Source organism: Miscanthus floridulus, chromosome 8 (assembly GCF_019320115.1).
Source record: "Miscanthus floridulus cultivar M001 chromosome 8, ASM1932011v1, whole genome shotgun sequence".
Lineage (NCBI taxonomy): Eukaryota > Viridiplantae > Streptophyta > Magnoliopsida > Poales > Poaceae > Miscanthus > Miscanthus floridulus.
In genome coordinates, this window is record NC_089587.1 from 184,848,130 (window position 1) to 184,872,583 (window position 24,454).

At 45.5% G+C, this 24,454-nt stretch overlaps 1 protein-coding gene and 2 pseudogenes across 2 annotated transcripts; 1 reads left to right on the plus strand and 2 right to left on the minus strand.

Moving 5' to 3' along the window:
• Positions 1-121: 121 nt before the first annotated feature.
• Positions 122-5,193, minus strand: LOC136477722 (uncharacterized; annotated as a pseudogene).
• Positions 5,194-6,146: 953 nt separating this feature from the next.
• LOC136474264 (protein ALP1-like) lies at positions 6,147-20,586 on the plus strand (annotated as a pseudogene).
• An 806-nt stretch (positions 20,587-21,392) lies between these two features.
• LOC136474265 (uncharacterized) lies at positions 21,393-23,256 on the minus strand. Of its 2 annotated transcripts, none has more exons than XM_066471852.1 (2): positions 22,855-23,256; positions 21,393-21,551 (listed from the first exon to the last, which is right to left on the minus strand). In XM_066471852.1, exons 1-2 carry the CDS (start codon positions 23,254-23,256, stop codon positions 21,393-21,395), a joined length of 561 nt encoding a protein of 186 aa, XP_066327949.1. The 2 variants fall into 2 exon arrangements, 1 of the variants encoding a protein (XP_066327949.1); XR_010762886.1 differs by lacking the exon at positions 21,393-21,551 and adding an exon at positions 22,306-22,431 and having other exon boundaries at positions 22,855-22,990.
• Positions 23,257-24,454: the final 1,198 nt, after the last annotated feature.

Genomic DNA, 24,454 nt, shown 5'->3' on the forward strand with positions numbered 1-24,454 from the left:
GTTGGGAGCTTTAATTTGCCAAATCTTAATCCATTGGAATTCACTCCCGCATCCACCTGCACATCCAGAACTAGAAGCATCCCTTCCTGTACGAGCATCTCTTTTTTCCACAGCAAGCTTATAAGCCGATTTGACTGAAAATACTCCCCTCGCATCAAAATGCCAAGCAGGCCAGTCCTCCATATTCACATTAATTGGAATCCGTAAGATCTCAGCAGCATCCTCGGGCCAAAAAATATCACAGATTAATTTCTCATCCCATTCACTTGTTGTTGGATCTATAAGCTCACTAACTCTTGTCAGCAAACATGACCTCCTAGGTGTAACCGGTTTTCTTGTTGTACCTCTAGGCAGCCATGGGTCTTCCCATATTTTCACATTTTCCCCATTGCCAATTCTCCATATGAGCCCGTCCTTTAAAAGTTCAGCCCCTCTTAAAATGCTTCTCCAAGTATACCAGTCCGAGGAATGCAATGGAGAATATCTGACCTTGGAAAATATCTTGCCTTCAATACCTGTGCACAGAGTGTATCAGGGATAGTAATTAATCTCCACGCCTGCCTACTCAACATTGCCAAATTAAATAGATGCAAATCCCGAAATCCTAAACCACCCCTTTTTTTTGACCTGGTTAGCTTTTCCCAACTGAGCCAATGAATTTTATTTGTTTTGTCTTGTTGGTTCCACCAATATCTAGCATTAATCATACTTAGTTCATCACAGAAGCCCTTTGTAAGATCGAAACATGACATAGCATAAGTAGGAATAGATTGTGCTACGGCCTTAATAAGAATTTCCTTGCCAGCTTTAGAAAGAAGTTTTTCCTGCCAACCCTGAATCCCACTCCAGACCATCTTTTTTATGTACTCAAACATCAACTTTTTTGATTTCCCAACGGAGACAGGCAGACCTAAATAATGTTCACGCCTTGTTTCGCACTCAATGGATAGGTTCGATCTAACCTGTCTCCTAATTCGTTCATTTGTGTTTGGGCTGAACAAAATTGATGATTTATCTCTGTTAATTACCTGCCCCGATGCATCTTCATACACTTGCAGAATATGTTTAAGTTCCTGTGCATCACCTGCCCTTGCTCTCATCAGAATCAAGGAATCATCAGCAAAAAACAGGTGGTTTATCCTTGGTGCACCTCGGCAAATCTTAATACCTTCAATCTTGCCCTCTTGTTCAGCTTTTTGCAGCATAGCTGATAAACCTTCTGCACATAAAATAAATCGCATTGCACAGGCGAGGGTAAGGCTTGACACTAACACCCTTCCCCAGACCCCGCACAGAGCGGGAGCTCTCTGCACTGGGTACGCCCTTTACATAAAATAAATAAATAAGGTGAAAGAGGGTCACCTTGTCGTAGGCCCCTTTGAGGGATAATTTGATGAGTATACCCTCCATTAACTTTGATTTTATAAGTAACCGAGGTAACACAGTTCATGATAAGACACACCCATCTTACATTAAAGCCCATCCGAATCAACATATTTTGCAAGAAAACCCATTCCACCCTGTCATATGCTTTGCTCATGTCTAATTTGATTGCAGCCATCCCCCATTTACCTTTTATTTTAGAATTTAAATAATGTATTAATTCATACGATAAAAGAACATTGTCCGTGATTAGTCTTCCCGGTACAAAGGCACTCTGAGAAGGAGAAATGGTATCTGGCAAGATTTTCTTTAATCTATTTGCAAGAACCTTTGAAATGATCTTATAAAGCACATTACATAGACTAATTGGCCGAAAATCTTTTAACACTTGGGGCGAGCTAATTTTGGGTATCAACACAATAATAGTTTCATTCCATCCTACTGGCATTGGCCCTCCATTAAGGACTTCAAGGACTTCTTTTTTAATTTGATCACCAATAAAATACCAGAACCTTTTGTAAAAAATAGAGGGCATACCATCAGCACCAGGAGCCTTCAAGTCACCTATGCTTTCCAAAGCTTTTCAAATTTCCTCCCCTGTAAATGGCTCCATTAATGCCTCATTCATTTCTACTGTGAATCTGGGTTCAACACAATTCAGTACATAATCAGAATGTGATCCTGCACATGACATAAATAAATGTTGATATTGGTTAGCAATAAAGTGTTTCAGTTGTTCCGTAGCTCCATTCTCATCTTTCAGACTCCTAATCCAATTTTTCCTTCTCCGTTTTGAAGCAAACGCATGAAAAAAACAGTATTCCGGTCTCCCTTTGTCAACCATGTGTTATGAGCTCGTTGTTTCCAGTAAGTATTATGTTGGTCCTGCAGTCGTTCGAGCTTATAACGCAATAAATGTTCCCGGTTTACTGATTCTTGAGATATGGCCATCCTCCTACACCTTTCCAATACACTTTTTAGTCTTTTGATTCGTTTCTCCAACTCCCCCAAAATGTTCCTGTCCCCATCCCAAAGATCTCCCAACACCTTCCTCTGCCTTTCCATCATACTGTTACATCCTTCCTCCATCGCTCTATCCAAAGCTTCTATCACTCTGATCTCGCATTCCTCTTCCTCAAGCCATTTCGCTTCAAACTTTGGCATTACTTGGAACTGTTGCAAGCAGTCCGTAATCTCTCTACAGCCCACATCAATTATAATCGGCCTATGGTCAGAATGCCTAGGATCCCCATTAGTAACCCTCACCATAGGGAATGTAAATCTCCAACTGCTATTAACCACAGCACGATCAAGTCTCTCCTTTGTAAAGCTGGCAGCCACATGATGGTTATTGCGCCAAGTGAATGGATCCCCAAAAAACCCCAGATCCTGCAAATCACAGTCTTCCAAAGCTAATCTGAACTTCTGCATATTAGATTCTGCCCTCAGATGTCCTCCCTCTTTTTCAAAATTAAATTAAATTTCATTGAAATCTCCGCTACAGAGCCATGGCATCTCAAATTGTTCCTTCAAGAGACGTAAGGTCTCCCAAGTATTATCCTTTTCTTCATTTTTTGACTCGCCATAAATGCCAGTAAATCTCCATTCAAGCTCATCATCTTCTTCTATCACACTGTCAATGTGATATTTCGAGAAACTTTTCACCTCCAACTCAATCCCTCTCCTCCAAAAAAGAGCTAAACCCCCGCTAGTTCCCACACTATCAACTGTCACTAAATTAGGCATTTCTAGCTTCCACCTTAACCAATCTAACCATTTCCCCTCATGTTTAGTTTCTGATAAGGAAAAGAATATCAGGGGCCTCCTGCTTCTGAATATCCAGAAGCCCTCGAATTGCCAGGCCATTCCCCAATCCCCGGCAATTCCACGTGATTAGCTTCATTTTTGCACGCGAGGCTGCTGCAGCAGCCCCGCGTTTTCGTTTTTAAACTTCTTAGAGCTCTCAGAAGCATCACTCCCACTTCTAACTTGAGAAGGAAAATTCCCTTTTATTGTCGGAACTAGGGCCATCGACTTTCCATCAAACACTTCCGTATGATCTCCTTGCACTTTTGCTACATTCTCCATGAGGTTTTCATCATATTTACACTTTTTTGTGTGTGCAGGAATCTGATTATCATCTACCGAATAATCATACATAAAAATATCATTTCTAGTCGTGTTAACATCGTTAAGCACCTGGTTCCTTATTGGTGAGGATGCCTCGAAACCACTCCCATCTCCAACTTCTTTTCTGAAATCTTTATCTTTATCATCACTTTTTTTTGTAGAAGATTTTCTGGAATCTGAACTTCCCCAAGCTTCAGAAGAGTTACTTTTCCTACAGGGGCTACTACTCTGGGCAAACCATTCACTTTGATTCTTCAATCTTCTTTCATCAGGAGCACACAATTTTTCACTGTAAGGCAAACAACCTTTTTCATCTCTAGAAGCTGGCATAGGGCAATCAATTTCTGAGTGTCCAATAATACCACATGAGAAACAAAAGAAAGGAAGCCTCTCATATACCACATCATACCATTCCTTCCTTTGTCTTCTAGACGAAAAAACAGAGACACCTCGCGGTAGAGGTTCTTTTAGCGATATAATTACCCGGGCTCTCAAATCCTTTCCCACAGCCCTTTTCTGTTCATCCACATCAACTTTTAGCACCTTTTTTCCAATCTTACCAGCCAGCTCAAAACCCCATTTTTCATCTCGTAGCCCCAAAGGAAGATTCAAAATATTCACCCAAATGGCCAATTCATCAAACGATACATCAGTTGGGCGTATATCATAATTAAAATCTTGTAGGATCACAACTTGTCGCCCCACAGATTGCCTACCTATATACCACGGAGAGCCATCAAGAATCCTATTTTTGTCTGCTTCAGACTCAAACTCAGCAATAAACAGATTATCTCCAACCATTCTCGCCATCAATCCCCTTGGGTTGCCCCATGCTGGTCGCATAGCAGCCATAATGGTTTGCAGCTGTAAAGAGTTGGGCGCAAGCATCTTCCCAATCACTGCATACTTTGCTACAGCTAATTCTGGATCATCGGCATCTTCCAAGACTAGTAACTTCCTTCTCTTTTGCAGTCAAATTAAGCTTACCAAATAGATCTGAAACTTGCTCCTCAATTCCATGGCCTTGCCCCTTCATTCCCTTCACACTCGCACTATCAGTTCCAAGAGGAATAAGAGATCCCTCTCCCACCTCCTGGACTAAATCCTCCTTCTCCTTTCCCTGATTCAGTGCCATTAGCCGCACCCCAACCAAGACACAGAGATCTGACCAAGGACGGGCAGTGATGCTAAAGATCACCCCTTGTTCATCGCGAGTCAGTTCCTGGCTTGCTTGAGAAAGCTAATAGGGGAAAGGGAAAATCACAAATGGACTAAGCTGAAAGAATGCAGCAGCGCTCTCTACTTGATGCCTGCACAGCTCCCTCCGATCTGCAGTCTTGAGAAAACTTACAAGGCAAGCAGCGCACTCCCCTTGGGTGCCTGCACAGCTCCCTCCAATCTCCAGGCTTCAATCTTGCGATTAGAAGAGGTGGAGATGAGGAAACCGCCTCTCTACTGTTCACGAGAGAACACTCGACAAGGCAGCCCTTCTACTAGTCTCCAAGCGATGTGTTTTGGTCACTTGTCTAGCTAAAACATGAGCTATCTTATTACAATATCTACTAAGAGCAACTCCAGCCTAGCATGCAAATTAGGCCCCTATTTTTTTTCATTTGTATGCTGGCCTGCAAAAAATAGGGATCCAAATTTGCTTCCAACTCCAGCCCAAGACCCTATTGCTACCCCCCAGCCCAAGAACGCCGCCAGCACCGGCGCCCCGCCCGCGCGCCGCTAGCTCCTCCCGCGCTCTGCCAGCACCGGCGCCCTCCCGCACGCCGCCAGCTCCTCCCGCGCTCTGCCAGCACCGGCGCCCCGCCCGCGCGCCGCCAGCACTGCTCCGGCGAGGGAGTGACCGCCGACTGGGAGGAGAACCCAGGGCGGACCGCCGACTGGGAGGAGAACCCAGGCCGACTCCGACGAGCAAGAGGATCAAGAAACGCAGAAGCTTCTCCTGGCCACCGTGCCCGGGAGAAGCGGTGACGCCTGCCACTCAACTGCGTCCGGCGCCGCCTCGTCCTCCTCTTCGATTGCGGTGGTGGTCGCTGTCGCTGGGTCCTTCGAGTTTGGCATCTCGGTAATCAAGCCCTTCCTTTGATGCAAATCAGTATTCAGTGACAATGCATAGTCTAATTCCAAGGTGCACCTAGCAACATCATGGACTTTGATTCCGAGATGTATTGGTATAGAGATGATATTGTAGTGTCTGCTACTGGCTACTGCTTATTCAGTTCTCAATGCATATTCAGTTACTGATCATGCAGTATTCAGTTTAATTTCTCCTCAAATTAGTTCAATTGATGTACCTGTAGTATTGTTTTAGACAGTGGGGATGCATGAATTAGTTGATTACTATACTCAATTATTTTAGACAGTGGAGATTAAGTTGCATTTATGTAAGCATTACAAGTGTTGAAGCATACTAGTTTGTGCTAGAACACATCTGCAGCGTGTATGCAGTATGCAATGTTGAAGCATACAGTATGCAGTGTTGAAGCATACAGTATGCAGTGTGTATGCCAATTATATCATTGAGTCATGAATCTGATGAGTCATTAATACACTACAAGAACCTAAACATTTTGTTACTATGGCAGATGTCAAGGTTTGGAACTAGAGCTCGTCGAGGGTGGGATGAAGAGGATGAATCTGATGATGACGACCTCTTCATCATTGCTGGTCTTCTTGAGGGCTCGAGGAGAAACAAGTGCAAGAAAAAGTTTCGTGGATCGTTGCCGGGTCGCCGCAAAGTGCCACGGAACATTTCTGAAGGTCACAATCGCATCTATCTAGACTACTTCGCGGACCAGTGTGTATACACTGAGAAACATTTCAGAAGGAGGTTTCGGATGTCCAGGTCTCTCTTTCTGCGGATAGTGGATGCAGTGGAGTCTCATGATGACTATTTCCGTCAGAAGCCCGATGCCATCAAAACTCTTGGCGCCTCTCCCATATAGAAGGTTGTTGTCGCCGTTTGGATGCTTGCCTACGGTATTTCAGCAGACTTCTTGGATGAGTATGTGAGGATGGGAGTGAAAGCATCTAGGCCCCTAGTTGGGTTTCGATGATTAATGACAGTACAAGATTACTATGACTAACGTGTGTTTTGCAGATGCAATTAAGTTAGGTCATGGTAATGGAGATCAATCGGGCAATCAAAGTTGTCATGCCCCTACGATGGAAATCGTTTCAGTTTTCAAAGGATAGATGACAAAGTTAAGGATGACTAGTTCTAAGTGTCGATTGGAGTTGGAGAGACACTTAGAGTAGTTTAGAACTTTGTTTTTCCTTTGGCCGTACTATGAAGGGGGGTATGAACGGGTAGCTTGACCTAGTTGAGTCTAGTGAGTTAGGTGTGGTGCACACTTGTTAAAACTAGCTCTAGGTAGCTCGTACGAAGCCCTTTGATCCCATGGAGCAAACTTCATTCACAATTGATTGAGAGTTGGAAGTGAATGGAGGGTCAAATACTGATCAGACGCTGGCTCCGGTGCGACCGGACGCTGGCCGTAGGGTTCAGTCAGTTCATTTGACCGAGGAGAACAAGTCTGGTGTGACCGGACGCTGGAAGGTCAATGTGACCGGACACTGAGGGCCAGCGTCCGGTCGACTCCAGTAAGGGTCCAGACTTGAGAAAGTGTGACCGGACCCTGAGGGTTCAGTGTCCGGTCGAGTCCAGTAAGGTTCCAGTAAGGGTTTTATACGACCGGACGCGTCCGGTCAGTGCTGACCAGACCCTGCCAGCGTCCGGTCAACTCATTACTACTGGTTCGCGGGTTGAACTGACCGGAGCGTCCGGTCAACAAGATCGGAGCGTCCAGTCACCCCGCAGAAGCTCATAACGGTTCGTTTTTCAGGCTGCCTTATAAATAGAAGCTCCACTCGTGTGTGGAGTTACTTTTGCTCATTCCAACAGCTGAGAAACACGTTTGTGAGTGTCAAGAAGAGCAAGGTCCTAGTGAGGTGTTTGTGATTTGAGAATCTAAGAGTGAAACCTCATTAGTGAATCAAGAGTAGACAAGTGTGCATCCATCTTCTCATTAGGCTTCACGTGGTCAAGTGAGAGTTCGTGCTTGTTACTCTTGGTGATCACCATCACCTAGACGGCTTGGTGGTGATTGGGAGCTTGGTGTTCACCTGGCGGAGTTTGTGGGTGACCCAACTCAAGTTGTGAGCGGTTTTGGGTGATTCGCCGTGATGGAGTATCGAAGAATCAACCCGTAGAGAGCACTTGATCCTTGCGCGGATCAAGGGGGAGCTACACCCTTGCGCGGGTGCTCCAACGAGGACTAGTGGGGAGTGGCGACTCTCCGATACCTCAGCAAAACATCGCCGTGTTCCTCTCTCCATTTACTTTGAGCATTTACTTTAAGTATTTACTTTGAGCAATTCAATACTTGTCTTTACATTCATAGAATTGCCATGCTAGAGTAAGTTTGGAACATAGGTTGCAAGTCTTTTGTGCGTTAATTTGATAGAAACACTTTTCTAGGCACAAGGGGTTAATTAGGCTATCCATAGGATTTGATTATTGCAAGAAAATTTAGAATTAGCCCAATTCACCCCCCCCTCTCTTGGACATCTTGATCCTTTCAATTGGTATCAGAGCCTCGTGCTCACATTTTTAAGCTTAACCGCTTAGAGTAAGATGTCTCACGGGGATGGACCTCCTCCTATCTTCGAGGGGGGTGATTTTCCATATTAGAAAATTCGCATGGAGACATACCTAGAAGCTCTAGACGTTGGAATTCTTAGAGCCGCCTCTCAAGGGTTCCCAACACCTAAGAATGCCGCACAACTTCAAGGCGATGAAGTGAACTATGAAAAATGGAATGCAAAGGCTCGCAACACCATCTTTAGAGGCCTTTGCAAAGATGTGTTCAATCGTGTAAGGAACCACAAAGACGTCCATGCACTATGGTCGAACGTTTGTGCGCTCCATGAGGGAACCAAGAGTGAGCGTGAGGAACGCTATCATCTTATAATTAAAAAGCTAAATTCTTTTGAGATGCTTCTCAAAGAAAGTGCTAATGAAATGTATTCTCGTTTAAATGTTCTTGTAGAGGAAGTCAATGGGCTTGGACTTACTCAAATGTCACCATCCGACGTTGTGAGAAAGATCTTGAGTGTCCTCCCCATTGACAAATATGGGTACATTGTGACCGTGCTACATCAAGGTGATCTTTCCGCTGCTACACCGACACAAATCTTGGGAAAGATCAATGCTCATGAGATGTATATGCACATCACGCCATAAGATGGCTCATCCTCTACAAAGAAGAAAGAGAAAGACTTAGCATTCAAAGCTAGCCAAGATAAGGGCAAGGCAAGACTTGAGTATGAGAGCTCAAGTGATGAAGATGATGAAGAAAGTCTTGCTCTCATGGTGAAGAAGACCGCCAAGATGCTAAAGAAGCTAAACAAGAGTGGCATCAAGTTTGACGGCAAGAAGAAGTTCTTCACTAGCTCAAGAAGAAAGCTAATCTCCGAGATGGATTGCTACAATTGTGGCAAACTTGGCCATCTAGCTCATCAATGTACAAAGCCCAAGAAAGACAAGTTCAAGAACAAGGGCAAGAAAGATGATTCAAGCAATGAAGATGAAGATAAGAAGAAAAAGAACAAGCCATACAAGAAGAGAGATGGCAAAAAGAGGGACTTCTACAAGAAGAAGAAGAGTGGCAAGGCCTACATTGTCGGTGATTGGCTCATGGACATTGACTCATCAAGCGGATCATCCGATGATGATAGTGACAATGAGAAGGTGGCCGCCATTGCTATTGATCTTGCATCCTCACCGCCACCATCGCCATCATCCTCTACACACCTATGCCTTATAGCCAAGGGTGAACGTAAGGTAACTAAGAGTGATGATAGTAGTGATGATGATCAAGCTAGTGATGATGATAGCGATAGCGATGATGATTCACCTACATATGATGATCTTGTCAAAATACTAAGAAAATACACTAAGATCATTAGAAAGAGTAGAGCTACAAATGAAAAACTTGATGCTAAAAATGATTCACTCTTAGCTAAGTGTGATACATTAGAAAAGGCTAATAATGAGCTCAGAGAAACTAATAATGCTATATCATCCAAACTCAAGGAGCTCAAATCCTCTAAGAAAGAGCTTAAAGATAAACATGATAAACTTGAGTGGGTGCACAATGAACTCATCACTAGCCACAACAAACTAAAAGATAAATACACTACTCTTAAGATTAATCATGATACTCTTGTTATTGCTCAAGAATTTTTACCAAATGAGCCACATGATGCTACTAACCATGTTGTCAAGATTGATATAGCTACTTCATGTGATGATTTAATTGATGAAAGCATTGAGCATGGATCTAGTAGCAAAGGCAAGCAAGTGGTTGAGTGCAATGACTATGATGAGTATGTCAAGCTCAAGAGTGACAATGAGAAGCTCATGAAAGATCTTGAAGAGATGAAAAGTCACAACACTATTATGCTAGAAACTCTTGATCATGACAAAGAGTTGATCCTTGAGAATGAGAAGCTCAAAGAAGAAAACAAGAAACTCAAGGAAGAGAAGAACAATGATATTCTCAAGGAAGAGAACAAGAAGCTCAAGATGGAGAAAGAGCATCTCAAGGTGGGATTGAGCAAGTTTGCTAGAGGCAAGCATCTCCAAAGTGAGCTACTCATGAATACCGTCATGAAGATGGATAGAAGTGGTATTGGATATATGGCAAGTGTAGAGAAGAAGAAGGCCCAAGCTCAACACCAACAATCAAAGCCAAAGCCAAAGCCAAAGAGATATTTTGAGTGTGGACAAGAAGGCCACTTTGCTCATGAGTGTCAAACTCCACCACCACAACCCTTGCCCAAGCATGCTAGACCCTTTGCTTTCAATGCTCACTACATACTTAGAAAAGATTTTAGTGGAAAGATGAAAGTCATGTTCTTAGGACCCCCCCAACAAGAGTAGACCTAAGAAGATTTGGGTGGCTAAGTCACTTGTTGAGAAGGTGAAGAACCCTCAACAAGTTTGGATCCCTAAAGCTTGAATCTCTTGTGTATAGGTGAACTACAAGACCGGTGGAAGTCATTGGGTTATTAATAGTGGTTGCACTCAACATATGACCGGTGATCCTCATATGTTCACCTCACTAGATGAAGAGGTAGATGGACAAGAGAAAATAATATTTGGAGATAATTCAAAGGGCAAGGTTAAAGGATTGGGCAAAGTGGCAATATCAAATGATTATTCCATCTCCAATGTGCTCTATGTTGCTTCATTGAGCTTCAACTTGCTATCCGTTGGGCAATTGTGTGATCTTGGCTTTCAATACTTATTCACCGAGAAGGAGGTTGTTGTATCCAAGGTAGATGACAATCAAGTGATATTCAATGGATTTAGATACAACAATTTATATCTAGTTGACTTCACCTCCGAAGATGCAAACTTGAAGACTTGCCTATTCACCAAAACAACACTTGGGTGGCTATGGCATAGAAGACTTGCTCATGTTGGGATGAGCTCACTCAAGAAGCTTATGAAGAATGATTTGGTAAGAGGGTTGAAGGATGTGAAGTTTGAGAAGGACAAGCTTTGTAGTGCATGTCAAGCCGGCAAGCAAGTTGCAAACACTCATCCAACCAAAGCTTTTATGTCAACCACAAGAGTGCTAGAACTCCTACACATGGATTTATTTGGACCAACAACATATAAGAGTTTGGGAGGAAATCTCTATTGTCTTGTGATTGTGGATGACTATTCAAGGTATACATGTGTGTTCTTCCTTCATGACAAATCCGAAGTTGCATCTTACTTCAAGAAGTTTGCCAAGAGAGCTCAAAATGAATTTGAAGTGAAGCTCAAGAAGATAAGAAGTGACAATGACAAAGAGTTTGACAACACAAACATAGAAGCTTATTGTGATGAAGTTGGAATCAAACATGAAGTCTCCGCAACTTATACTCCTCAACAAAATGGTGTAGTTGAGAGAAAGAACCGGACTTTGATCACTCTTGCAAGGACAATGCTAGATGAGTACAACACCCCCAAAGCTCTATGGGCGGAAGCAATCAACACCGCATGTTATGCATCCAACCGCCTATTTCTTCAAAAGTTCCTTGTCAAGACACCTTATGAGTTGCTCAATGGGAAGAAGCCGGACGTCTCCTTCTTTAGGGTGTTTGGTTGCAAATGCTACATCTACAAGAAGTGGCAACACCTAGGGAAGTTTCAAAGACGTTGTGATATTGGTTTTCTTGTTGGTTACTCATCAAAGTCCAAAGCATATAGAGTATTTAATCATGCCATCGGCTTGGTTGAAGAAATATATGATGTGGAATTTGATGAATCTAATGGCTCCCAAGGAGCACATGAGAATCTTGATGATGTAGGTGATGAACCGTTGAGAGAGGCTATGAAGAATATTCCGGTGGGAGACATCAAGCCAAAAGATGATGAAGATGATGTACAAGTCATCAACCAACCTTCTTCATCAAGTGTACCACAAGATGGTGAACAAGATGGGAGAGTAGAAAATGAAGATACTCATATCTCCCATGAGCAAATGGTGGTACAAGCACAAGATATTGATGCTCCACAACCTCCTCCTCAAGTGGTCAATAGAAGAAATACACCTCTCCTACAAGATCATCCACAAGATCTCATCATAGGGAGTCCATCAAAGGGTGTAATGACTCGATCTCAAAAACTTACTTCATTTATTGCTCATCACTCTTTTGTCTCTTTCTATGAGCCTACCAAGGTAGAAGAAGCTCTTAAAGATCCGGATTGGATTAATGCCATGTATGAGGAGTTGAATAACTTCACTCGCAATGAAGTTTGGACTCTTGAAGAGCGACCAAAAGGTGCAAGAGTCATTGGAACAAAGTGGGTGTTCCGCAACAAGCAAGATGATCAAGGTGTTGTTGTGAGGAACAAGGCAAGACTAGTTGCAAAGGGGTTCTCTCAAGTTGAAGGATTGGATTTTGGAGAGACCTTTGCACCGGTTGCAAGATTAGAAGCCATTCGTATCCTACTTGCATATGCATCACATCATGAAATGAAACTATATCAAATGGATGTGAAAAATGCATTTTTAAATGGCTTTATTAATGAACTAGTCTATATTGATCAACCTCCCGGGTTTGAAGACCCTAAATATCCTAATCATGTTTATAGGTTGTCCAAGGCACTATATGGGCTTAAGCAAGCCCCAAGAGCTTGGTATGAGCGCCTTCGGGACTTCCTTATTGAGAAGGGCTTCACCATTGGGAAGGTCGACACTACACTATTCACCAAGAAGCTTGATGGGCATATCTTCATTTGTCAAGTGTATGTTGATGATATCATCTTTGGATCATCAAATGAAGACTCATGCAAAGAATTTGGTGAATTGATGTCAAAGGAGTTTGAGATGTCCATGATTGGTGAGCTTACATTCTTTCTTGGTTTTCAAGTCAAGCAAATAAAAGAAGGCATCTTCATCTCTCAAGAGAAATACACTAAAGATCTTCTCAAGAGATTCAAGATGGATGAATGTAAGCCAATTAAGACCCCAATACCTACTAATGGATATCTAGACCTAGATGAGGGAGGTAACCCGATTGATCAAACTCTCTACCATTCTATGATTAGTAGCTTGTTATATTTAACCGCATCTAGGCCTGACATCATGTTTTGTGTGTGTATGTGTGCTAGATTTCAAGCTAGTCCTAAGGAAACACATTTAATTGCCGTAAAAAGAATTCTTAGGTATCTTAAGCACACACCAAGCATTGGGCTTTGGTATCCCAAAGGAGCTTTATTTGAATTAATTGGCTATTCCGATTCGGATTACGCCGGATGCAAAGTTGATAGAAAGAGCACATCCGGAGGGTGCCATTTGCTTGGTAGATCACTTGTGTTTTGGTCCTCCAAGAAACAAAATAGTGTGGCTTTGTCCACCGCCAAAGCGGAATACATTGCCACGGGTGCATGTTGTGCACAAATTTTATACATGAAACAAACTTTGCTAGACTATGGTGTAGTTCTAGAAAAGGTACCTCTTTTGTGCGATAATGAAAGTGCGGTAAAACTTGCAAATAATCCGGTTCAACACTCTCGCACCAAGCATATAGATATCCGCCATCACTTTCTAAGAGATCATGTGGCTAAAAATGATATATCACTAGAAGGTGTAAGATCCGAAGATTAATTAGCAGATATCTTCACTAAACCGCTAGATGAGGCTACTTTTTGTAGATTGCGGAATGAGCTCAATGTACTTGATTTTAGTAACTTCACTAAAAATTGAGCTTGTGTTGTCCCTTGCATTCATTGTAATATACAACATGCTTAATTTGTGGCAATGCATATAGGGCTTGTCTAACATGGTTAAGATAACCGCCGAAAAGCGTGTGAAGAAGCTTAACCTTGGATCAAACTTGACAAGCAACTAGATTTACTTACAAGTATTGCATATGCATGAATGTTGTTTTATCGTTTTGTTCCATTTGCCCTCTTGTTGCCTTCTTAAAAAGAATTATAGCCTAAGGCAAAATATTTTTGAAAAATATGAGGGTTTGAGAGAGGTCACTCACATCAGTCCCAATTGGTGTTTATTTGGATCTTATTCAAGTTGGGACTTAATTGGGAACAGGCAGCGCGAAGGAAGTTTGAAGATTTGCTGGAAAAAGTGCACCGGACGCTGTACTGGACGCTGCTGTCCAGCGTTCGGTCAGTTCACAGGAGGTGAACTGCTGCCGAAGGAGTGACCGGACACTGCGTCTGTGCGTCCGGTCAAGAGGACCTTCAGCGTCCGGTCGATCGAAGGAAGAAAAGGCAGTACTGACCGGATCCTGCCTGCGTCCGATCATGGACCACCGGACGCGTCCGATCTCGATTCCAGAGGAATTGGACCTCTCTGGAATCGACCGAACGCTGGGTGGTAGCGTCCGGTCACTACCACCGGAGCGTCCGGTCAGTGGATCTCGCACGGCTTTAGGACTCTTTTCTCCGTTTCCTTCTCCATCGCGTTTGGGACCCTCATATAACCGCTGCCTTCGATTTGATTCCCCGTGACCTAGCCCTAGCCCTTGCCGCCGCTAGGTCGCCGCCGCTGCTCACCCGCGACTGTCCAGCATGCCGCGCCGCCGCAGCCTAGCCCGCAGCCGAGCTCCTTGCACCGGTCACACACGCCACCGCGCCTCCCTTGCCTGTGCTCGCCCGACCCTCTCGCCACCACGCCGCCTAAGCCAAGCCCACTGCCAAGCCTCACCGCGCGCCTCCAGTCTTCCTACTGGTCATCAAGTGCCGTGTGCCCTAGCCCTACCTCCTCCATCATTGGTAAGACCAGATCAATGCTCCAAATTCAATTTGCCTGTGAACCTAGATCAACTGCATTGTTTTGATTCCAAATCGCATTCAGGGTTTTCGACCTAACCCGAGCTGGTTTCGAGGATCCCCCGCGTGACATCTCATCTTTTCTCGGATCGCTGTTCGTTAGGTAGAAAGCCATTCGATTCAAGTTCGTATCTACATTGCTTTCTCTATTAGGGTTTCGCATCTAGTAGACATATGGTATTTATTTGTATATCCATCTATTCTATCGTGCAGCGTGTCGTGCCGCTGAGTTTCGTGTGACAGTTGTCAGATAACTCGGGGCCATGCTCGCGAGTACAGACTAAGGCCAAGCCTCGAAAGCGGCAGTTTGACAGTTAAATCTTGGTCAGTGACAGTTCATCATCTTGTCAGTTCAGATGGCTCGCACCAAGAACGTTGGTGGTGGCCCAGGTGATGATGATCGGAGGCCCCCGCCTCGCCAGCCAGCAGGATCGAAGGGCAAGTCAACCAAGCAGGTGACATCCAAGAAGCGCAAGTACCCCGACGTAGAGACAATGAGAGCAGCAGCTGTTGCAGAGGCCGCAGAGCATGCCGAGAGAGGTGGTGCCTGCAGCGGAGTTGTCATTGCAGATCAGCCGGTTTCACCAGCAGTGAGAGCTGTGCTTGAGGAGGTTGAGCGTCGTCATGGTAGTCCAGCTGGGACTGCCATGCTTATAGGACGACGAGTTGCCATTGAGGAGGGTCAGTCAGTAGAGCAGGAGCCAGTTCAGCAGACTCAGGAAGGCGAGCAGGCACAACAGACCCAGGAGGCCGAGGGGATAGAGCCGGCACCCCAGCTTCGTCGCTCTGGATGGACCCATGTACTAGTCTTGCCGAGGCCGCCGACACAGCGGAGAGGATCACGTCCACCACCTAGACCATAGGGTCCACCTCCAGTGGTGCATCTCGACTTGAGGGCCGCCATGGCTAGACAGGTTCAGCAGCTGCGATTTGTAGAGTTTGAGGTTTGGTTTCCTCCGAGGAGGGATGAGAGAGCAGCTGAGGGTTTCTACATGCCACTGCAGGAAGATTTCTACAATGCTTATCTCAACAGTGGGGCAGTGTTCAGATCTTAGAGAGTCTGCCGCATAGAGTCTATTGTGGTAGCAGTCGGAGAGCACATTTAGCCTTACTTATCATATTTGCCAGGGTTGACAAATTTGATTGGACAGACGGGAATATATGTACCATCTTGGGTTCGTCAGTTTTATGCTTCACTCTTCATCGATCCACATCACAGATTTATTCACTTTGCTTTCAGAGGCAAAGACTACAGAGTGACAAGTGGCAGGGCCAGAGAGATACTGAGGCTACAGGATCAGCCTGTCAAGATGCATGAGGTTTGTTATGGACAGCAGGAGCCTCCCAGGCGTCCTCATGGAGGGTTGGTGCCCCCTATAGATTTAGTGCGACATTGCTTCAAGGAGCCCTTTGGTGAGGGGTCGAGCAGGAACCCCAGTGACTTGACTTATATAGCGAGAGTGCTAGAGGCCATTATCAGGAGGACACTGCTTCCCAGGTTGGGATACAAGGAGGGCCTAACTTGCTTATAGCTCTGGCTTCTCAATGCCCTGATGCAGCAGGCAGTATTTGATATATGGGACCTCCTTCTTTTAGAGATGGAGGATACAATAGCTGAGGGATTCAAGGGTCGCAGGCAGCTTCCCTATGCTCACTGGATCACGTTTCTCATCCGCAGAGTAGTGCTTGATAAGCCCCCAGGTATGATGGATGAGTATACAGGTGCCACCACAGAGTTCCCAACTTACAACTTGTCACAGAGGATCAGACACAGCACTCTTCAGGCACCCAGATAGCCTAGCCATTGTCCCGACATGCCAGAGTCCACAGCTCAGTAGGATGAGATTATTAGAGGGATTGCAGCCACTGAGGAGGAGGAGCTAGAGGCACAGCAGGAGGTGAGCGAGTATAGTGATAGCTCTAACGACAACTACCAGCCTATTCCTCAGATGCCTCCACGTAGACACGATGTAGAGGCCGGTAGCTCCAGTTCTGCTCCACCTGCTCCGCAGACAGACCCCGCTCTCATTGCTATTCTTGAGCGGATACAGCAGACATAGGATAGACAGGCACAGGAGACAGCTGCTACTTTCGCCCAGTTTTAGGCTCGATAGGACGAGTTCCAGAGGCAGCAGTAGCAGCAGCAGATGCATCAACAGCAGATACTCTTGCAGCAACAGCTTATGGGTTTCATGCAGCATGTAGTGACAGCTCTTGGGGCCCCATAGCCATAGTCTTCACCCTAGCTTGCTCCGCTTGCCACCACTTCGATGACTCCAGCAGTACAGCCCAGTGGGCTCCAGAGTCAGGGATAGCCTCTAGCTCAGTTTGCTTCACCTCTTGTACAGGTGTCCCAGTGGTTAGCCTCACCCGTGGTAGCCCCACAGTTCACTCCACTTCAGACGGGCTTCACACCAGAGCAGTCTTCCTCGCTATTCGTGCCTGACACGTCAGTCTCCAGGAGTCTTGGAGCATCCTTCAGCGAGTTGACCGGCATGCCTACTCTGCCTCATATGCATACTGCCGGTCCCTCCACAGCAGCTCCAGTCACAGTGACTACTCAGAGGCTCCCCTCATCTGTCGCCTCGTCAGATCCTACGACAGACATTCTAGCAGCTTCACAGGCAGCACCAGCCCCAGCTCAGACCCAGACCGCTTCAGCGACACTTCCTGCCATAGAGGGTCAGTCAGTTCAGAGCTCAGGGTCAGATGATGATGGTGCCTAGTTCCAGCTTGCCCCATGTTCTTCAGCGCCTGGCTTGTCCGCTGCAGCCCCGCCGACCGACCCTTAGGTTTTGGTGTTTGACGCCAAAGGGGGAGAGGGTTCGAGTATGTAGACTCAGGGGGAGCTACATTTAGGGGGAGCTAGTTATCTAGTATTAGCTTATTATATACATTTGGAGTTCTATTTGTGTGATACACTATTACTTATGCATTCATGTGTTTACTTTCATGCATACTATTATATATATGTGATAGTGCTATCTATGTGATTGTGATATATGACATGTGTGCTTTCTACTTTGCATTATTTAAATGTCATATCACTTGTGTTATGCTCATTTACCTTTGCTTCCGCGTTTAAACTCCGTTGCAAATGAGCTTTGTTAATCATACTCATGCTTAATTCACATCCTTTGAGTACATTGTGTTGGCTTGGGTCATATAAGCTTGACTAACACTTTTGTTCTTATCGACAAAAGCTTATATGAACCAAGCCCGTCAAAAACCTCACTCTTTCACATACTCGAGGTGGTATTGTCATCAATCACCAAAAAGGGGGAGATTGAAAGCATCTAGGCCCCTAGTTGGGTTTCGGTGATTAATGACAATACAAGATTACTATAACTAATGTGTGTTTTGCAGATACAATTAAGTTAGGTCATGGTAATGGAGATCAATCGGGCAATCAAAGTTGTCATGCCCCTACGATGGAAATCGTTTCGGTTTTCAAAGGATGGACGACAAGGTTAAGGATGACTAGTTCTAAGTGTCGATTGGAGTTGGAGAGACACTTAGAGTAGTTTAGGACTTTGTTTTTCCTTTGGCCGTACTATTAAGGGGGGTATGGACGGGTAGCTTGACCTAGTTGAGTCTAGTGAGTTAGGTGTGGTGCACACTTGTTAAAACTAGCTCTAGATAGCTCCTACGAAGCCCTTTGATCCCATGGAGCAAACTTCATTCACAATTGATCGAGAGTTGGAAGTGAATGAAGGGTCAAATACTGACCGGACGCTGGCCGCAGGGTCCGGTGAGTTCATTTGACCGAGGAGAACAAGTCTGGTGTGACCAGACGCTGGAAGGTCAATGTGACCGGATGCTGAGGGCCAGTGTCCGGTCAACTCCAGTAAGGGTCCAGACTTGAGAAAGTGTGACCGGACGCGTCCGATCAATACTGACCGGACCCTGAGGGTTCAGCGTCCGATCGAGTCCAGTAAGGTTCCAGTAAGGGTTTTATGCGACCGAACACGTCCGGTCAGTGCTGACCGGACCCTACCAGCGTCCGGTCAACTCATTACTACTGGTTCGCGGGTTGAACTGATCGGAGCGTCCGGTCAACATGATCGGAGCATCCGGTCACCCCGCAGAAGCTCATAACGGTTCGTTTTTCAGGCTGCCTTATAAATAGAAGCTCCACTCATGTGTGGAGTTACTTTTGCTCATTCCAACAGCTGAGAAACACGTTTGTGAGTGCCAAGAAGAGCAAGGTCCTAGTGAGGTGTTTGTGATTTGAGAATCTAAGAGTGAAACCTCATTAGTGAATCAAGAGTAGACAAGTGTGCATCCATCTTCTCATTAGGCTTCGCGTGATCAAGTGAGAGTTCATGCTTGTTACTCTTGGTGATCGCCATCACCTAGATGGCTTGGTGATGATTGGGAGCTTGGTGTTCACCCGGCGGAGCTTGTGGGTGACCCAACTCAAGTTGTGAGCGGTTTTGGGTGATTCACCGCGATGGAGTGTTGAAAAATCAACCCGTAGAGAGCACTTGATCCTTGCGCGGATCAAGGGGGAGCTACACCCTTGCGCGGGTGCTCCAACGAGGACTAGTGGGGAGTGGCGACTCTCCGATACCTCGGCAAAACATCGCCGCGTTCCTCTCTCCATTTACTTTGAGCATTTACTTTAAGTATTTACTTTGAGCAATTCAATACTTGTCTTTACATTCATAGAATTGCCATGCTAGAGTAAGTTTGGAACATAGGTTGCAAGTCTTTTATGTGTTAATTTGATAGAAACACTTTTCTAGGCACAAGGGGTTAATTGGGCTATCCATAGGATTTGATTATTGCAAAAAAAATTTAGAATTAGCCCAATTCACCCCCCCTCTTGGGCATCTTGATCGTTTCAGGGAGAGAGCACAATCATTGAGTGTCTAAAACATTTTGTGAAGGCTGTCGTTGATTTCTTTGGTGAAGAATACTTGAGGGCCCTCAATGCCCAGGACACAGCTAGGCTGTTGGCAATTAATAGTGCAAGAGGGTTCTGAGGTATGCATGGTTCCATTGGTTGCATGCATTGGAAATGGGACAAGTGCCCAGTAGGTTGGAGAGGAGCATACGAAGGGAAGGAAGATGGGCCGACCATGATCCTTGAGGCCGTTGCATCACAAGATTTATGGATATGGCATGCATTCTTTGGCCTTCCTGGTTCTCTAAATGATATCAACATTTTGCGCCGCTCTCCACTATTTCAGAGTCTGACTTCTGGGACGGCGCCACAAGTGGAATACATGGTCAATGGAAACAAGTACACAATGGGGTACTATCTTGCTGATGGGATATACCCAGCCTGGGCAACGTTTGTCAAAGCTTTTCAACATCCACAGGGCAACAAGAAGATCCACTTCACAATGGCACAAGAAGCAGCGAGGAAAGATGTGGAAAGAGCGTTTGGGGTACTCCAAGCTCGCTTTGCAATTGTGCGGGGTCCTACAAGAATGTGGGACAAGGAAGATCTATGGTATATAATGCAAGCTTGTGTAGTCTTGCACAACATGATCATTGAGGATGAGCGAGATGAGGAAGATGATTTTAACTACCATCAGGAGGGTGTCCCTGTGTTGCAACCTATGGACTACCAACGTCGTAATCCACTTGTGCTAGAGGACTTCCTGAAGATACACGATGAGATTGAGGATAGGTCTTCACATGAGCAACTTCGAGATGACCTTGTAGAGCACTTGTGGGCAATTCATAGTTCTAGATAGTTAGGACTGTATGTGTCTTTTTCCTATATTCTTGGTTTGCATGGCCATCTGAATGAGAGTTGTGTTGCAGAAATTAGACAGGGCCTGTTTGGCAGCTCAGTAAACTTATTCACTTGCAAGAGCTTTCCAGTTGTAATTATTTAACTACTGCTGTTATTCTGCATATTTGAACTATTCATAATGTTTAATTACACCAGGGATTTTGATGCTTTTGATTTACGATTGAGGCTTCCTACTGTGGTTAGCAAATTGCTTATATGTTCTGGATTCTTGGGTATAGTCTCAATGACGGACATCAACTGCTGTAGGACATCAGCTACTATAAAAGTCATGTGTTGTGCAGTGGCATAAACAACCAGTGAAGCACTTTTTCTACCACTTATACTGTAACACTTTGGTTCAGTTTTTAGTAGCAGTGAAGCAACACTGAATGGAAGTGGCATGCTTTTGAACTTTTGTGAATGAAAGTAAAAATGTATAATAGTCCTAGAGCTAGGCAAGCTTTCTCTGAACTGTTGGCAATGAAATGTAATATATTATGTAGCACATTCAGATTTAGTACACTGATTATCAAGCAAAGACAGAGAGCAAGGCACATAATTCAAACTGAAGGAAAAGGTCTTTCACAAATGACCAAGGCACAGCCATAGTTTGCAGACTACATAATTCATATTACACATAGTACCCTCATTGAACTGAAGAACACACCAAGCTTTTCAACAGAGAGCAATAACAACAGAGAGCAATAAGATGCTAATTTTCTTGAGACATAAACTTAAGAAATGACCACTCCACTCTCACGAAACCTACACTCCACTCTCACCACTAGCCGTCTCGCTTACACTACCGCTCATCTCTTTCACAATCCGAGCTCTCTTTGCCTTCACATATGACCTTTGATCATCATCCATGGTGGTGACATCACAAAACATAACTTTCTGTTCTTGCTCCCACTGCAGACGCCGCTCTTCCACCTCAATCCTGCGCTGCTCAAGCATCATATCCTTGTCCCACCTTTCTTTCTTCATCTTATATTCCTCGGTCTTGAGTACCACTAAGGTTTGCATCATATCCTTGTACTCATCCTCTCCTTCATTTTTTTTCAGCTTCTCTTTGGATTGCTTTCTACCCAGAGGTCGGGTTGTCTTGGCAGAAGGAACTGAAGAGCTCTCTTGGCCTTGGGCAGTTGAGTCATAGTCTTGTTGAGTTCCTACGGAGAGGTTGAGCTCTCTGGACTTGGCCGGCCTCTTGCTGACTTCAAGTGTTGATTCAAACTTCTGAGTATGCCTCAACGTGAGCTAGCATTCTTCGAATTGACATTTTTTGCCCTTCGCTTTTCTGGCATACCTTTCATGGGCTTCCAGCAACTGCAGCAAAGATCAAGTGCGTGATTAGATATATAGCAGCGACAACATATGGGATGAACCAAGTGCAAGATGACATACATGTTCTTTGTATGGGACGCCACTTGGATGACGACGCTCGACCTCCTCGTAGTAGCCTTGGAATTTCATGCACTCCTTTAGTATGATTCCAAAGCTATGCTCGAGTGAATTTGGAGTCCTATCGGACTCAAAGTCCATGTTCCTGTGGAAATCATTAGCAATCCTCTCCCAATAAGTTTTTCCTGCCTGATCATTCCCTATGATAGGGTCATTGCTGATATGAATCCAGGATTTGCAAAGTTGGATATCTTCAAGACTAGTGTAGTTACTACCTCGCTTGGATGCTCCTTTCCCGCGCGGTACTTGGAGTGGCAGCTTGCTGATTCACCAATTCCAAATCATCATCCTTTTCCTGTGTCATTATGTTTGTGAAATATTGTGAACTTGAAGCCCATGGTTGCTGCAAAGAATAAGAGACAGTCAATTTTCAGTGAAACTGAAAATGAGTACAGTGGCAAATAGATAGTCAACAATCTAACTGAATGCCATCTACTGCGACTGCTAGTATTCATGACTGATAAAAAAATTCACAGCATGACAACTGCTCATGACAAGAATTGAGCATGCCAACAACCAAATGATGCTCAGCTAGAAAATCCCTCCCCAACTAACACCAAATCTATCCCAACTCGGAGCTGTCATTGCAGACATTGAGGTCACATGTCCATCAGCTGTGCATGCACCAAAAATTCAGTTTCACATTCACACAAAATATTAGCATCAGAACTCAAATGGCATTCAGACCCATTGGTGTCAGATAGCATTCACATTGAGACACTAATCTTTGGAGCATATAGAACATAATCTTTGGGGCTAAACTCACCGAGTAGTCAGGCGTCCAATGGTTGGGGCTAAAGTCGTCGCCGGCGACCTCGTACACTTCTGCTGGTGATGTTGTCATTCTGCAGGCATCCCAGGTGGCGGCGTGAGGCTCTGTGAAGTTCAACGCGCGAGGGCCGAGTGGAGGTGGGTCGTTGGGGAGCCGACGAGAGAAGCCGACACCGGCGCCAACGCCGCCGCAGCTGGGAGAAGGCATCCGGCCACCACTGCCGCCGCCGCTGGGAGAAGGATGTTCTTGGTGACCAGGCCGGTTGGCGTCAAGAGAAGACGACGTGGGAGGATGGGAATGCGGCGCGACGAACGGAGCACGACGTCGTGTGGTAGACACCAACGGACGGGGAGGCAGCCCGCCTCCGGAGAATCCTCCTGACGCGCTGCCGTCCATAGGAGCAGAACCGGCGGGAGAAGAGGAAGAGGAGGCTCGTCGGACCAGGACCTCGCCAGATCCACGAGCTTCGGGGCGGAGCTTGCCGGATCTGCGGGGTCTCGCCGGACCGCCGGGAGGAGCCGGGAGGAGTCGCTGTGGGGAGGAGCTTCCGCGGTGCTCGTGTGGAGAGGAGAAGGATGCGGCCGCGTGCGGGAAGAGGAGCGGCGGTGGAGGAGAGGCGACCACGGCGGCGGGGTGGCGGCGGGAGGGCGTCGGGGGCGGAATAGGAGCCCCTGGTTCCTGGGGACCTGAAACTAAATTTTGGGAGTTCTCCTAAAATGGGAGTTCAAGTAGGAGCCCCATTGGAGTGGGTTTTTTTTTTGCTCAAGCCCCTAAAATTAGAATATGGGCTTGTTTAGTTGCTCCACTGGAGTTGCTCTATCACAAACGAAAGAGAAATCTTGAAAGGCAAGACGCAATTCCTGAATTTCCTTCAAAACCGGATCAACGATGGAGCATTGTACTTCAGTCTTCCACAGGTTTACTAGCTCCAAACAGTCCGTCTCCAGCACCACGCGCTGTTCCCCATGTTGCTTGGCAAGCTTCAGCCCATCACGGCACGCCAGGGCCTCTATCATACAAGCATCGAGGCCTCGATCATACCAGCGCGCTTGTGCTACCTTGAACGCTCCATGGTGATCGCGAATGATACAAGCCGTCGCACCCACATTGCCAGCTGCCTGAAACGCTGCATCAGAGTTGATTTTCACCCACCCAGGATCTGGCTGAGCTGCCAAAGATCGTGCGCTGTGTCTCTAGCCCACAAAACAGCTTGGTGGATTCCCATCGGCTGCTCACCATGGCATCTTTTGTTTCGCATCATCCATAGTGCCCACATACCGCAGAGGATAGTCGCCGTATCTCGCTGAGAGCAGACGCCCGAGATGAGATCAGTGGCCCATGTTGCCGGGTTCAGACTTGCAGCGCAACCGGCTGCCCACTTTCAACACAAGTTGAACGAGAGCGCCCAAAAATAAAAAGACAGACAATTCAGTCATATTTGATTTATAAGTCATGCTTTATCAGTTAATAAATAGTATTTTTCTCTCATACTAAACCAATCAACGGTACTTTCAGCTATGACTTATAAGCCAAACGAGCCCAAACGAACAGGGCAAAGGATATTTGTACCACTAAGACTATCTTCAACAATGGC